Below are 15,675 nucleotides of genomic sequence, written 5' to 3'. Positions count from 1 at the left end.
AAACCAATATAACATCTCAACATTCACAAATATACATTTCTGACATTCAAAAACAAAACAAAAACAAATCAGTGACCAATATAGCCACCTTTCTTTGCAAGGACACTCAAAAGCCTGCCATCCATGGATTCTGTCAGTGTTTTGATGTGTTCACCATCAACATTACGTGCAGCAGCAACCACAGCCTCCCAGACACTGTTCAGAGAGGTGTATTGTTTTCCCTCCTTGTAAATCTCACATTTGATGATGGACCACAGGTTCTCAATGGGGTTCAGATCAGGTGAACAAGGAGGCCATGTCATTAGATTTTCTTCTTTTATACCCTTTCTTGCCAGCCACGCTGTGGAGTACTTGGACGCGTGTGATGGAGCATTGTCCTGCATGAAAATCATGTTTTTCTTGAAGGATGCAGACTTCTTCCTGTACCACTGCTTGAAGAAGGTATCTTCCAGAAACTGGCAGTAGGACTGGGAGTTGAGCTTGACTCCATCCTCACCCGAAAAGGCCCCACAAGCTCATCTTTGATGATACCAGCCCAAACCAGTACTCCACCTCCACCTTGCTGGCGTCTGAGTCGGACTGGAGCTCTCTGCCCTTTACCAATCTAGCCACGGGCCCATCCATCTGGCCCATCAAGACTCACTCTCATTTCATCAGTCCATAAAACCTTAGAAAAATCAGTCTTGAGATATTTCTTGGCCCAGTCTTGACGTTTCAGCTTGTGTGTCTTGTTCAGTGGTGGTCGTCTTTCAGCCTTTCTTACCTTGGCCATGTCTCTGAGTATTGCACACCTTGTGCTTTTGGGCACTCCAGTGATGTTGCAGCTCTGAAATATGGCCAAACTGGTGGCAAGTGGCATCTTGGCAGCTGCACGCTTGACTTTTCTCAGTTCATGGGCAGTTATTTTGCGCCTTGGTTTTTCCACACGCTTCTTGCGACCCTGTTGACTATTTTGAATGAAACGCTTGATTGTTCGATGATCACGCTTCAGAAGCTTTGCAATTTTAAGAGTGCGGCATCCCTCTGCAACATATCTCACTATTTTTGACTTTTCTGAGCCTGTCAAGTCCGTCTTTTGACCCATTTTGCCAAAGGAAAGGAAGTTGCCTAATAATTATGCACACCTGATATAGTGTGTTGATGTCATTAGACCACACCCCTTCTCATTACAGAGATGCACATCACCTAATATGCTTAATTGGTAGTAGGCTTTCGAGCCTATACAGCTTGGAGTAAGACAACATGCATAAAGAGGATGATGTGGTCAAAATACAAATTTGCCTAATAATTCTGCACTCCCTGTGTGTATATATATATATATATATATATATATATATATATATATGTAAAACCTTTGCGCTCCCTGTATTCAACAATAGCCAGTGCTAAGTCTCCAAAATACAATTAAAAAAATACCTCGTCTTCGGTACTTCAATCCAATATAACCACTTTATTGTGCCACCTTCGTGGTGTACATGGCCCAACTTTTCGGTCCTCCATCTGGGACCTTTGTCAAGGTTACAGTCGCAGAAACATAAGTTAATTAACATTGCACTCACCTTAAATACCATTAACCCCAGAACAAGCCCGCCACAAACTTCAGATCAGGACCGGAAATGACAGGTATCCACTTTCGGTGATGTCATTATTAACGCTCCGTAAAAAATCCCTCAAAACACAAACTATTATGAAAAATAAAACGTCAACTGAACATAGCACTTTACTTGCGCATAAAATAGACCTCCTTGTACGGACTGATCTTGTTGAATGCTATGGCATGAGAAGTTGTGAGATTACCCCTGGTTGCCATTGTTCGGATGGTTGTACTACCTGCAATAACCTAATCATTGGAAATTCATTTAGTCATCCAAGGACTGACAAAAATATATTTTTGTAACAACGTTTGTTCTTCACAGATGGTTGTGTATATCATCAAATGCCCAAGTGGGCTCACAGATGGTTGTGTATATCCTCAAATGCCCATGTGGGCTCACCTATGTTGTGACTGAAACCTTCACAGAGGTCTATATATATATATATATATATATATATTATATATTATATATATATATATATATATATATATATATATATATATATATATATATATTATATATATATATATATATATATATATATACACACACATACACTGTATATAACACACAGACACACACACGTCCGAGGTCCTACGTCATGCAACAAGTAAATAGCAAAGTTTGCTTTCCTTGGCACTATAAATGTTGTGAATGTACATGTGTTAAATGCTTACTTTGAGTTAAATGCTTAGGTGTTCTTATGTATTTATTTTTCAATAAACGTTAACAATCTTATGTCATATTGTATCTTGTCATCTAATAGTGGGCAAATGCTTTAGTAAAAGATGGTAAATCTCTATATGAATCTGAGAAGATAAAGAGAGAATCATTTGGAAAACTTTTCCGTGAGTATTTCTTTGTTGTTTTTTTTTTTTTTTTTTTTTTTTTTTTATCTTGACATATATTGCATTGTAGGAGCTTAAATTGTTATATCCACTGATGCCATAAAGAAATACATACTTAAACATAATTTAGTTTTTTTCATATTTTATTAGTGATCATATTAGTTCTTCAGAGCAATATCTCTTAAAATAGCCATACTATTTTTGCATTTGCCAAATAATCACAAGTTAAAGGGATAGGAAACTCGTAAAATATTTTCTTTCATGTAATTGGCAAGAGTCCATGAGCTAGTGACGTATGGGATATACAATTCTACCAGGAGGGGCAAAGTTTCCCAAACCTCAAAATGCCTACAATTTAACCCCTCACCACACCCACAATTCACTTTTACAAACTTTGCCTCCTATGGAAGTGGTGAAGTAAGTTTGTGCTTGATTTTTTATGATTTCTTCTATGATATGCGCTTCTAAGCATTCTGAAGCCCAATTTCTAAGAGAAGGCTGTGAAGAGAGTATCGCCTATTGATTTCATAGTTACCCTCGTGGGAAATCTTTTCAAAGGTTCTGTTATCAGTCGTAGGGATTCATCTCCTTCCTCCCTATTCAGATCAACGATATACTATTATATACCATTACCTCTGCTGATAGTTTTCAGTACTGGTTTGGCTATCTGCTATATTTGGATGGGTGTCTTTCGGTAAGTATGTATCATTATTTAAGACGCTCTCAGCTATGGTTTGGTGCTTTATGTATTAATATAAAGCTTTCAATATATATATTTTACTTATATTTGCTATGAGTCAGGTGTATTTCCCTTTGCTGTCCAGCTGTTACGTTATGGTAATCATGTATTAGGAAGTTTGTCTTACCTGGGGCATAGTCTTTTTTTTTTCCAATTTGACTTGTTGTTTCTTTAAAAAACTTGCTGGCAAATTAGGCTCGCGAGGGCGCAAAATGCTGTTTTCTCCTACATTGGTGTGTCCGGTCCACGGCTTCATCCTTACTTGTGGGAATATTCTCTTCCCCAACAGGAAATGGCAAAGAGAGCACAGCAAAAGCTGCCCTTATAGCCCCCCCTCTGGCTCCGCCCCCCAGTCATTCTATTTGCCGCTCTGAACAAGTAGCATCCCCACGGGGATGGTAAAGAGTATGTGGTGTTAGTTGTAGTATTTATTCAATATTTATATGTCTTTTGGAGTGTTTTGGAACTTGAAAACACTTTGGGAACGTTTTTTAATCGCCTGGCAGTCGTTTAGACACCTATTCTAGTCAGGAAGGGCCTTTCACTCTAGTATTCAGAGGGAGGAGGCCTCATTTTCGCGCCTTAATTGCGTAGTTACTTCTGGAAGCAGTGCATTCAGCTTCATGTGAGAGGGTCCGGTGGCCATAAAAAACGTTTCTGGAAGGCTTATTTCTGTGGCGAATATCCCCTAAGGAAAGGTGAAGCCGCAGCAAAGGCTGTGGCTGGGACTGTAGTGGGTTTAAGCTGGTAAATTGATCAAATTGCTCCGGTTTGCTCATTTAAGGGGTTACAAACTTGAAATTTGGTGTGCAATACTTTCAAAGCATTAAGACACTAGGGTGCAAATTTGGTAAGGATCGGATTTTTCCTTCATAGTTTTTCTCACATTCTAAAATAAAGTGTGCTCTGTTTAACATTTAAAGAGACAGTAACGGTTTTGTTGCATTAATAGCCTGTATAAGCCTGTCTAACATGTCTGTACCTTCAGATAGAACATGTTCTGTATGTATGGATGCCAAGGTGGTCCCCCCTTTAAATGTATGTGAAAATTGTGCCATGGCGTCCAAACAAAGTAAGGACAGTACTGTCACATTTAATAAGGTTGCCCAAGATGATTCCTCAAATGAAGGTAGTGGGGGTAGTTCACCATCCTCTCCTTCTGTGTCAACACCAGTTATGCCCGTGCAGGCGACACCTAGTACATCTAGCGTGCCAATGCTTGTTACTATGCAACAATTAACGGCAGTAATGGATAATTCTATAGCTAATATTTTATCCAAACTGCCAGCATATCAAAGAAAGCGTGATTGCTCAGTTTTAAATACAGCGGATGAGCAAGAGTGCGCTGACGATAATTTATCTGTCATACCCTCACACCAGTCAGAATTGGCAGTGAGGGAGGGTCTGTCGGAGGGAGAAATTTCTGATTCAGGAAAAGTTTCTCAACAGGCAGAACCTGATATTGTGACGTTTAAATTTAAGTTAGAACATCTCCGCGCCCTGCTTAAGGAGGTGCTAACTACTCTGGACGATTGTGACTCTTTGGTCATTCCAGAAAAATTGTGCAAAATGGACAAATTCCTAGAGGTCCCTGTGCACCCTGATGCCTTTCCGATACCCAAAAGGGTGGCGGACATAGTGACTAAGGAGTGGGAGAAACCAGGCATACCTTTTGTGCCACCTCCTATATTTAAGAAAATGTTCCCCATTGTCGACCAAAGGAGGGATGCATTGCAAACAGTCCCTAAGGTTGAGGGGGCAGTTTCTACGTTGGCCAAATGCACGACTATTCCCATTGAGGACAGTTGTGCTTTCAAAGATCCTATGGATAAAAAATTGGAGGGTTTGCTTAAGAAGATATTTGTTCAGCAAGGTTTCCTCCTCCAACCAATTTCGTGCATTATTCCAGTCACAACGGCGACGTGTTTTTGGTTCGAAGAACTAGAAAATTCCTCAATAAGGAGACTCCATATGAGGAAGTCATGGACAGAATTCATGCACTTAAGTTAGCTAATTCCTTTATTTTAGATGCCGCTTTGCAATTGGCGAAGTTAGCGGCTAAAAATTCAGGTTTTGCAATCGTGGCGCGCAGAGCGCTCTGGCTAAAGTCTTGGTTGGCGGATGTGTCTTCCAAGACAACATTGCTTAATATTCCTTTCAAAGGTAAGACCCTTTTTGGGCCAGAATTGAAGGAGATTATTTCAGACATCACTGGGGGAAAGGGCCATGCCCTCCCACAGGATAGGCCCTTTAAGGCTAAGAATAAATCTAATTTTCGTTCCTTTCGCAACTTCAGGAACGGACCGTCTCCTAACTCTGCGGCCTCTAGACAAGAGGGTAACGCTTCCCAGGCTAAGCCAGCATGGAAACCAATGCAAGGCTGAAACAAGGGTAAACAGGCCAAGAAGCCTGCTGCTGCTACCAAGACAGCATGAAGGGATAGCCCCCGATCCGGGACTGGATCTAGTAGTGGGCAGACTTTCTCTCTTTGCTCAGGCTTGGGCAAGAGATGTTCAGGATCCCTGGGCACTAGAAATAGTCTCTCAGCGTTATCTTCTAGAATTCAAGGAACTTCCTCCAAGGGGAAGGTTCCACATGTCTCGCTTATCTTCAGACCAGATAAAGAGACAGGCATTCTTACATTGCGTAGGAGATCTATTAAAGATGGGAGTGATACACCCTGTTCCAACAGTGGAACAAGGTCAGGGGTTTTACTCAAGCCTGTTTGTAGTTCCCAAAAAAGAGGGAACTTTCAGACCAATTCTGGATTTAAAAATTCTAAACAAATTCCTCAGAGTTCCATCGTTCAAAATGGAAACCATTCGAACAATTTTACCAACAATCCAGGAGGGTCAATATATGACTACCGTGGATTTAAAGGATGCGTACCTACATATTCCTATCCACAAAGATCATCATCAGTTATTAAGGTTCGCCTTTCTGGACAAACATTACCAGTTCATGGCTCTTCCGTTCGGTTTAGCCACTGCTCCCAGAATTTTCACAAAGGTGCTAGGGTCCCTTCTAGCGGTTCTAAGACCGAGGGGCATTGCAGTGGCACCTTACCTAGACGACATCCTAATCCAAGCGTCGTCCCTTTCCAGATCAAGGGCTCATACAGACATTGTATTAGCTTTTCTCAGGTCTCACGGGTGGAAGGTGAACGTGGAAAAGAGTTCCCTGTTCCCTTTCTGGGAACAATAATAGATTCTGTAGAAATGAAGATTTTTCTGACGGAGGTCAGAAAGTTAAAGCTTCTAAAGGCTTGTCAAGTTCTTCAATCTATTCCTCAACTTTCCATAGCTCAGTGCATGGAAGTAATAGGTCTAATGGTTGCAGCAATGGACGTGGTTCCTTTTGCTCGAATTCATCTAAGACCATTGCAACTGTGCATGCTCAGACAGTGGAATGGGGATTATGCAGACTTGTCTCCCCAGATTCAAGTAGACCAGTTAACCAGAGACTCACTCCATTGGTGGTTGACTCAGGATCACCTGTCTCAGGGAATGAGTTTCCGCAGACCAGAGTGGGTCATTGTCACGACCGACGCCAGTCTATTAGGCTGGGGCGCGGTCTGGGACTCCCTGAAAGCTCAGGGTCTATGGTCTCGGGAAGAGTCTCTTCTCCCGATAAACATCCTGGAACTGAGAGCGATATTCAATGCGCTCCGGGCTTGGCCTCAACTAGCGAAGTCTGGATTCATAAGATTTCAGTCGGACAACATGACGACTGTAGCTTGCATCAACCATCAGGGAGGAAGAAAGAGTTCCTTGGCGATGAGAGAGGTATCCAAGATCATCAAATGGGCGGAGGATCACTCCTGCCATATTAGAGTCGTCAGACTTTCCATCCGGGGGAGTGGGAACTCCACCCGGAGGTCTTTGCCCAGTTAACTCAATTATGGGGCATTCCAGACATGGATCTGATGGTGTTCTCGTCAGAACTTCAAGGTTCCTGGCTACGGGTCCAGATCCAGGGATCCCAAAGCGACTCTAGTGGATGCATTAGTGGCGCCTTGGTCGTTCAACCTAGCTTATGTGTTTCCACCGTTTCCTCTCCTTCCCAGGCTCGTAGCCAGGATCAAACAGGAGAAGGCCTCGGTGATTCTGATAGCTCCTGCGTGGCCACGCAGGACTTGGTATGCAGACCTGGTGAATATGTCATCGGCTCCACCATGGAAGCTACCTTTGAGACAGGATCTTCTAGTACAAGGTCCATTCGAACATCCAAATCTAGTCTCTCTGCAGCTGACTGCTTGGAAATTGAACGCTTGATTTTATCTAAGCGTGGGTTTTCAGACTCAGATATAGATACTCTGGTCCAAGCCAGAAAACCTGTGACTAGGAAAATTTACCATAAAATATGGAAAAAATATATCTGTTTGTGTGAATCCAAGGGATTCTCTTGGAGTAAAATTAAAATTCCTAAGATTCTTTCCTTTCTCCAAGAGGGTTTGGATAAAGGGTTGTCAGCGAGTTCTCTAAAAGGACAGATATCTGCTTTGTCTGTTTTGTTACACAGACGCCTGGCAGCAGTGCCAGATTTACAAGCTTTTGTACAGGCCTTAGTCAGAATCAAGCCTGTTTACAGACCCATGACTCCTCCATGGAGTCTAAATTTAGTTCTTTCAGTTCTTCAAGGGGTTCCGTTTGAACCTTTACATTCCATTGATATTAAGTTACTATCTTGGAAAGTTCTGTTTTTGGTTGCTATTTCTTCTGCTAGAAGAGTTTCTGAATTGTCTGCTTTGCAGTGTGATCCACCCTATCTGGTATTCCATGCAGATAAGGTTGTTTTGCGTACCAAACCTGGTTTTCTTCCAAAAGTGGTTTCCAACAGGAATATTAACCAGGAAATAGTTGTTCCTTCTCTGTGTCCGAATCCAGTTTCGAAGAAGGAACGTTTGTTACACAATTTAGATGTGGTCCGTGCTTTAAAATTCTCTTTAGATGCAACAAAGGACTTCAGACAGACTTCATCTTTGTTTGTCGTTTATTCTGGTAAGAGGAGAGGACAGAAAGCTACTGCTACCTCTCTTTCCTTTTGGCTGAAAAGCATCATCCGATTGGCTTATGAGACTGCCGGCCGGCAGCCTCCTGAACGAATTACAGCTCATTCTACTAGAGCTGTGGCTTCCACATGGGCCTTCAAGAATGAGGCTTCTGTTGATCAGATATGTAAGGCAGCGACTTGGTCTTCTCTGCACACTTTTGCCAAATTTTACAAATTCGATACTTATGCTTCTTCGGAGGCTATTTTTGGGAGAAAGGTTTTGCAAGCCGTGGTGCCTTCCGTTTTGGTAACCTGACTTGTTCCCTCCCTTCATCCGTGTCCTAAAGCTTTGGTATTGGTTCCCACAAGTAAGGATAAAGCCGTGGACCGGACACACCAATGTAGGAGAAAACAGAATTTATGCTTACCTGATAAATTTCTTTCTCCTACGGTGTGTCCGGTCCACGGCCCGCCCTGGCTTTTTAGTCAGGTTTCAAATTTTTTCTTTCTATACACTACAGTCACCACGGCACCCTATGGTTTCTCCTTTTTCTCCTAACCGTCGGTCGAATGACTGGGGGGCGAAGCCAGAGGGGGGGCTATATGGGCAGCTTTTGCTGTGCTCTCTTTGCCATTTCCTGTTGGGGAAGAGAATATTCCCACAAGTAAGGATGAAGCCGTGGACCGGACACACCGTAGGAGAAAGAAATTTATCAGGTAAGCATAAATTCTGTTATTTATTGCGTCATTCTTGGCACGAATGTGCGTCGGTGATGATGCAAGTTCGTAATTTCCTACGTCTTAGTTGACGCTAGGTTGTTTGGCACAAAATTGTGTTTATGACGCGGGTTGCGTCATTTCCGGATGCCTGTTGGCGCAACATTTTTTTTCTCAATTTCCTTTTGTGTCATGCGTCATTCTTTGCTCCAAAAAAAAGTTTTATTTTTTACTCCACTTCCTATATGCTCCTTGCCCTCTTTATGCTCAGAGGGCTATGCTATTTGCTTTTTCTCTTGTAAGGTGTATCCAGTCCACGGATTCATCCTTTACTTGTGAGATATTCTCCTTCCCTACAGGAAGTGGCAAAGAAAGCACACCGCAAAACTGTCCATATAGCTCCCCCTCTAGATCCACCCCCCAGTCATTCTCTTTGCCGGCTCTAAGCACTAGGGTCTCTCTCGGGAGGGTAAAGTGAATGTGGTGGTAGAATTGTAGTTTTTATTATCTTCAATCAAAAGTTTGTTATTTTAAATGGTACCGGTTTGTACTATTTACTCTCTAGCAGAAAAGTGATGAAGATTTCTGCTGAGAGGAAAATGATTTTAGCATGTTGTAACTACAATCCACTGCTGTTCCCACACAGGACTGAGGAGTACCAGAAAACTTCAGTTGGGGGGGACAGTTTGCAGGGGAACTGCAATAAGGTATGTTCAGTCATTTATTTCTAGACAAGACTGAGATAATGCTAGAAGAGACTGACAATATCCCCATGAGGGGAGGGTAAGCTATGTTCAGAGACTTAGTAAGGAATTGAATGCTTACATAACAGGGCTAATTATGCTGGTTGACACTAATTCAGGGCAATCGATTGTTTTCTTAGGAAAAAAGACACTTTGAAAGTCCTTTTGGGTTCTTTCTGGGGTTATTACCCACATAGCTATTTTTTATTCACTTTGGAGTGATTTCTTAGGCCTCATAGCTTCGGAGTAGAGTGGGAGGGGCCTAATTTTGCGCCTCAGATGCGCAGTTAGAATTACATTAAGGTTCATGCTGCTTCACATGGAGGGTCCTGCTGCTGTTTGAGGGCCTAAAGGAAGCTATATTCCCCCAAATCTGGTCCCTAAGGGCAGGTAGGGCCACAGCAGTGCTGTGGCAAGGTGCTGTAGTAATTTTAACCGGGTGTTGGCTTTAGGCTGCTCCGGTTTGGGCATTAAGGGGTTAATCATTTTGGTACTAGTGGTGCAATCTTACTAAGGCTCTAGGTACATACTGTGAAAATTTCAAAAGGATTACTGCTTTTTTCACTGTTTTGCAAAATTGTGTGCCTTTTTTATCTCTTAAAGGGACAGTAACGTTTTTTCAAATTGTGTTTTTTATTTGATTAAAGTGATTTCCAAGCCTGTTTGTGTATACTACTAGTCTGTTAAACATGTCTGACACCAAGGAAAATCCTTGTTCAATGTGTTTAGAAGCCATGGTGGAACCCCCTCTCAGAATGTGTCCCACTTGTACTGATATGTCTATACACTTTAAAGATCATATTGTTGCACTTAAGAATGTGGCCCAAGATGATTCTCAGACTGAAGGTAACGAGGGTAGCCCGCCTGCCTCTCCCCAAGTGTCACAACCAGTTACGCCCGCTCAAGCGTTGCCTAGTAATGTAATGTAACCCTTTTACATTACAAGACTTAGCGGCAGTCATGGATAATTCTCTCGCAGCTTTCTTATCTAAACTACCCGTGTTACCTGCAAAGCGTGATAGCTCCGTTTTAAGAACATATTATGAGCATTCTGACGCTTTGGTAGCTGTATCTGATATACCCTCCCAACGCTCTGAAGTGGGAGCGAGGGATTTGATGTCTGAGGGAGAAGTGTCTGATTCAGGAAGGGTTCCTCAGACAGATGGAGATACATTGGCTTTTAAATTTAAACTAGAACACCTCCGTGTTTTGCTCAGGGAGGTATTAGCTACTCTGGATGACTGCGACCCTTTGGTGATCCCAGAGAAATTGTATAAAATGGACAAGTACTTAGAGGTCCCTGTTTACACTGATGCGTTTCCGGTCCCTAAGAGGATTGCGGATATCGTTACTAGGGAGTGGGATAGACCAGGTGTCCCCTTTGTTCCCCCTCCTGTTTTTAAGAAAATGTTCCCCATATTCCCCATATCTGACCCCATGCGGGACTCGTGGCAGACGGTCCCTAAGGTGGAGGGGGCTGTTTCTTCACTTGCTAAACGCACAACCATACCAATTGAAGACAGTTGTGCTTTTAAAGACCCTATGGATAAAAAATTAGAGGGTTTACTTAAGAAATTTTTTGTTCAACAAGGTTTTCTTCTCCAACCTATTGCCTGCATTATTCCTGTAACTACTGCCGCTGCTTTCTGGTTTGAGGCGCTTGAAGACTCGCTCCAGACGGAGACCTCATATGAGGAAATTATGGATAGAATTAAGGCTCTAAAGCTAGCTAATTCTTTTATCACTGACGCCGCTTTCCAAATAGCTAAGTTAGCGGCAAAAAATTCAGGTTTCGCCATTTTGGCGCGCAGGGCGCTATGGCTAAAGTCCTGGTCGGCCGATGTGTTGTCTAAATCCAAGCTTTTGAACATTCCTTTCAAAGGAAAGACCCTCTTCGGGCCTGAATTGAAAGAGATTATTTCAGAAATCACCGGGGGAAAAGGCCATGCTCTCCCTCAGGACAAGCCCTTTAAGACAAAGAACAAAGCTAATTTTCGTTCCTTTCGTAATTTCAGGAATGGCCCCGCTTCATCCTCTCCGGCTGCAAAGCAAGAGGGTAACGCTTCACAGCCCAAGACAACCTGGAAACCTTACCAGGGCTGGAATAAGGGTAAACAGGCCAAAAAGCCTGCAGCTGCCACCAAGACAGCATGAAGGGGTAGCACCCGATCCGGGACCGGATCTAGTAGGGGGCAGACTCTCTCTCTTCGCTCAGGCCTGGGCAAGAGATGTACACGATCCCTGGGCATTAGAGATTGTATCCCAGGGATATCTTCTAGAATTCAAGGACTCTCCTCCAAGGGGAAGGTTCCACATTTCTCGTCTGTCTACAGATCAGACAAAGAGAGGCGTTTTTACGCTGTGTAGAAGATCTACATACAATGGGAGTGATCCACCCAGTTCCAATTGCGGAACAAGGGTTGGGTTTTTACTCAAACCTGTTTGTGGTTCCCAAAAAAGAGGGAGCTTTCAGACCCATCCTGGATCTAAAAATTCTTAACAGATTCCTCAGAGTCCCATCATTCAAAATGGAGACCATTCGGACAATCTTACCAATGATCCAGGAAGGTCAATATATGACTACCGTGGATCTAAAGGATGCATACTTACACATTCCTATCCACAAAGATCATCACCAGTTTCTCAGGTTCGCTTTTCTGGACAAGCATTACCAGTTTGTGGCTCTTCCCTTCGGCTTAGCCACTGCTCCCAGAGTTTTCACAAAGGTGCTAGGGTCCCTCCTGGCGGTCCTAAGTCCGCGGGGCATAGCAGTGGCGCCTTACCTAGACGACATCTTAATTCATGCGCCGTCTTTCCAAAGAGCCAAGTCTCACACAGAGATTGTATTGGCCTTTCTGAGGTCTCATGGGTGGAAGGTGAACATCAAAAAGAGTTCTCTTTCCCCTCTCACAAGGGTTCCCTTTCTAGGGACTCTAATAGACTCAGTAGAAATGAAAATATTTCTGACGGAGGTCAGAAAATTAAAACTCTTAACTACTTGCCGAGCTCTTCATTCCATTCCCTGGCCATCTGTAGCTCAGTGCATGGAGACAATCTGATTAATGGTAGCAGCAATGGACATAGTCCCTTTTGCTCGGATACACCTCAGACCACTGCAACTATGCATGCTCAAACAGTGGAATGGGGATTATGCAGATTTGTCTCCTCAAATTCAGTTGGACCAGGAGACCAGAGATTCTTTTCTCTAGTGGTTGTCTCAGGATCATCTGTCTCAGGGAATATGTTTCCGCAGGCCAGAGTGGGTCATTGTAACGACCGACGCCAGTCTGTTAGGTTGAGGTGCGGTCTGGGACTCCTTGAAAGCTCAGGGCTTATGGTCTCGGGAAGAAACTCTTCTCCCGATAAACATTCTGGAACTGAGGGCGATATTCAACGCTCTTCAAGCATGGCCTCAATTAACTGCGGCCAAATTCATCAGATTTTAGTCGGACAACATCACGACTGTAGCTTACGTCAATCATCAGGGGGGAACAAAGAGTTCCCTAGCGATGATGGAAGTAACCAAAATAATCAGGTGGGTGGAGGATCACTCCTGCCATCTCTCAGCAATTCACATCCCAGGAGTAGACAACTGGGAGGCAGATTTTCTAAGTCGTCAGACTTTTTACCCGGGGGAGTGGGAACTCCACCCGGAGGTGTTTGCCCAGCTGACTCAGCTATGGGGCACCCCAGAGTTGGATCTGATGGCGTCCCGTCAGAACACCAAACTTCCTCTCTACGGGTCCAGGTCCCGGGATCCCAAGGCAGTATTAGATGATAGATGCTCTAGCAGCGCCTTGGTACTTCAATCTGGCTTATGTTTTTCCACCGTTTCCTCTTCTCCCTCGTCTGGTCGCCAGAATCAAGCAGGAGAAGGCTTTGGTGTTTCTGATAGCGCCTGCGTGGCCACGCAGGACTTGGTATGCAGACCTAGTGGACATGTCATCTGTCCCACCATGGACATTGCCAATGAGGCAGGATCTTCTAATACAGGGTCCGTTCAAGCATCCAAATCTAATTTCTCTGCGTCTGACTGCTTGGAGATTGAACGCTTAATTCTATCAAAGTGTGGTTTCTCTGAGTCAGTTATAGATACTCTGATTCAGGCTAGAAAGCCTGTCACCAGGAAAATCTACCATAAGATATGGCGGAAATATCTTTGTTGGTGTGAATCCAAGGGTTACTCATGGAGTAAGATTAGGATTCCCAGGATATTGTCTTTTCTCCAAGAAGGATTGGAGAAAGGATTGTCAGCTAGTTCCTTAATGGGACAGATATCTGCTCTGTCTATCCTTTTACACAAGCGTTTACTCAGGCTTTAGTCAGAATCAAGCCTGTTTATAAACCTGTGGCTCCGCCATGGAGTCTAAATCTAGTTCTTTCAGTTCTTCAGGGGGTTCTGTTTGAACCCTTACATTCCATAGATATTAAGTTGCTATCTTGGAAAGTTTTTTTTTTGGTAGCTATGTCTTCTGCTCGAAGAGTCTCAGAAATATCTGCCTTGCAGTGTGATTCACCTAACCTGGTGTTCCACGCAGATAAGGTAGTTTTGCGTACCAAACCTGGTTTTCTTCCTAAAGTTGTTTCTAACGAGAATATTAACCAGGAAATTGTTGTTCCTTCTCTGTGTCCTAATCTTTCTTCGAAGAAGGAACGTCTGTTACCCAATCTTGATGTAGTTCGTGCTTTAAAGTTCTATTTACAAGCAACTAAGGATTTCAGACAAACATCTTCCTTATTTGTTATCTATTCTGGTAAGAGGAGAGGTCAGAAAGCGACTGCTACCTCTCTTTCCTTTTGGCTGAAAAGCATCATCCGTTTGGCCTATGAGACTGCTGGCCAGCAGCCTCCTGAAACTGTTACTGCTCATTCTACCAGAGCAGTGGCTTCCACATGGGCTTTTAAAAATGAGGCTTCTGTTGAACAGATTTGTAAGGCAGCGACTTGGCCTTCACTGCATACTTTTTCCAAATTTTACAAATTCGATACTTTTGCTTCTTCGGAGGCTATTTTGGGGAGAAAGGTTTTGCAAGCAGTGGTGCCTTCCGTTTAAGGTACCTGTCTTGTTCCCTCCCTTCATCCGTGTCCTAAAGCTTTGGTATTGGTATCCCACAAGTAAAGGATGAATCTGTGGACTGGATACACCTTACAAGAGAAAACAGAATTTATGCTTACCTGATAAATTACTTTCTCTTGTGGTGTATCCAGTTCACGGCCCGCCCTGGCAATTGAGTCAGGTAACAAATTTTTGTTTAAACTACAGTCACCACTGCACCCTATGGTTTCTCCTTTTTCTTCCTAACCTTTGGTTGAATGACTGGGGGATGGAGCTAGAGGGGCAGCTATATGGACAGCTCTGCGGTGTGCTTTCTTTGCCACTTCCTATAGGGAAGGAGAATATCCCACAAGTAAAGGATGAATCCGTGGACTGGATACACCACAAGAGAAAGTAATTTATCAGGTAAGCATAAATTCTGTTTTTTGTCAGTTTTTAGCATTTGCATTTTTTCCCATTCCTGAAACTGCTATATGTGGAAATAAGATATTTCTGTTTATATGTTATTTTTTTCTTTTACATTTTACAAGATGTCTCAATCTGATTCTGTCTCAGAAGCTGCTGTAGGAACCATGCTGCCTGATAACAGTTCTACCAAAGCTAAGTGTATCTGTTGTAAGCTAGTAGAGATTATAACTCCAGCTGTAGTATGTAACAGTTGTCATGATAAGCTTTTTTATGCAGAAAAGGTTTCTATTAGTGCTAGTACAGTATCTTGTTCCTTCAACATCAAAAGTACATGATATCCCTGTTGATATGAAAAATTATATTGCTGATGCGATACAGAAGGCTATGGCTGCTATACCGCCTTCAAATAAACGTAAAAGGTCTTTTAAAACTTCTCATAATACTGATGACCGATAACATACTGATGTATTCAGAAGATCCTACTTCAGACGTTGACACTGATAAATTATCTTATCTTTTTAAGATTGAGTATATTTGTTCTTTGTTAAAAGAAGTGTTAATAACTTTGGATATTGAG

General features: G+C 42.9%; 1 protein-coding gene across 1 annotated transcript in view; it reads left to right on the top strand.

Moving 5' to 3' along the window:
• Nucleotides 1-15,675, top strand: part of RB1CC1 (RB1 inducible coiled-coil 1) — a gene marked incomplete in the record, with an annotated part of 595,085 nt that overhangs the window by 234,036 nt on the left and 345,374 nt on the right. Inside the window, 1 exon segment of the mRNA XM_053715035.1 lies at nt 2,362-2,443. Within this exon segment, the coding sequence (XP_053571010.1) occupies nt 2,362-2,443 (82 nt within the window).

This window comes from Bombina bombina, chromosome 5 (genome assembly GCF_027579735.1).
Source record: "Bombina bombina isolate aBomBom1 chromosome 5, aBomBom1.pri, whole genome shotgun sequence".
Taxonomy (NCBI): Eukaryota; Metazoa; Chordata; class Amphibia; order Anura; family Bombinatoridae; genus Bombina; species Bombina bombina.
This window is presented reverse-complemented; position numbering and strand designations above follow the sequence as displayed.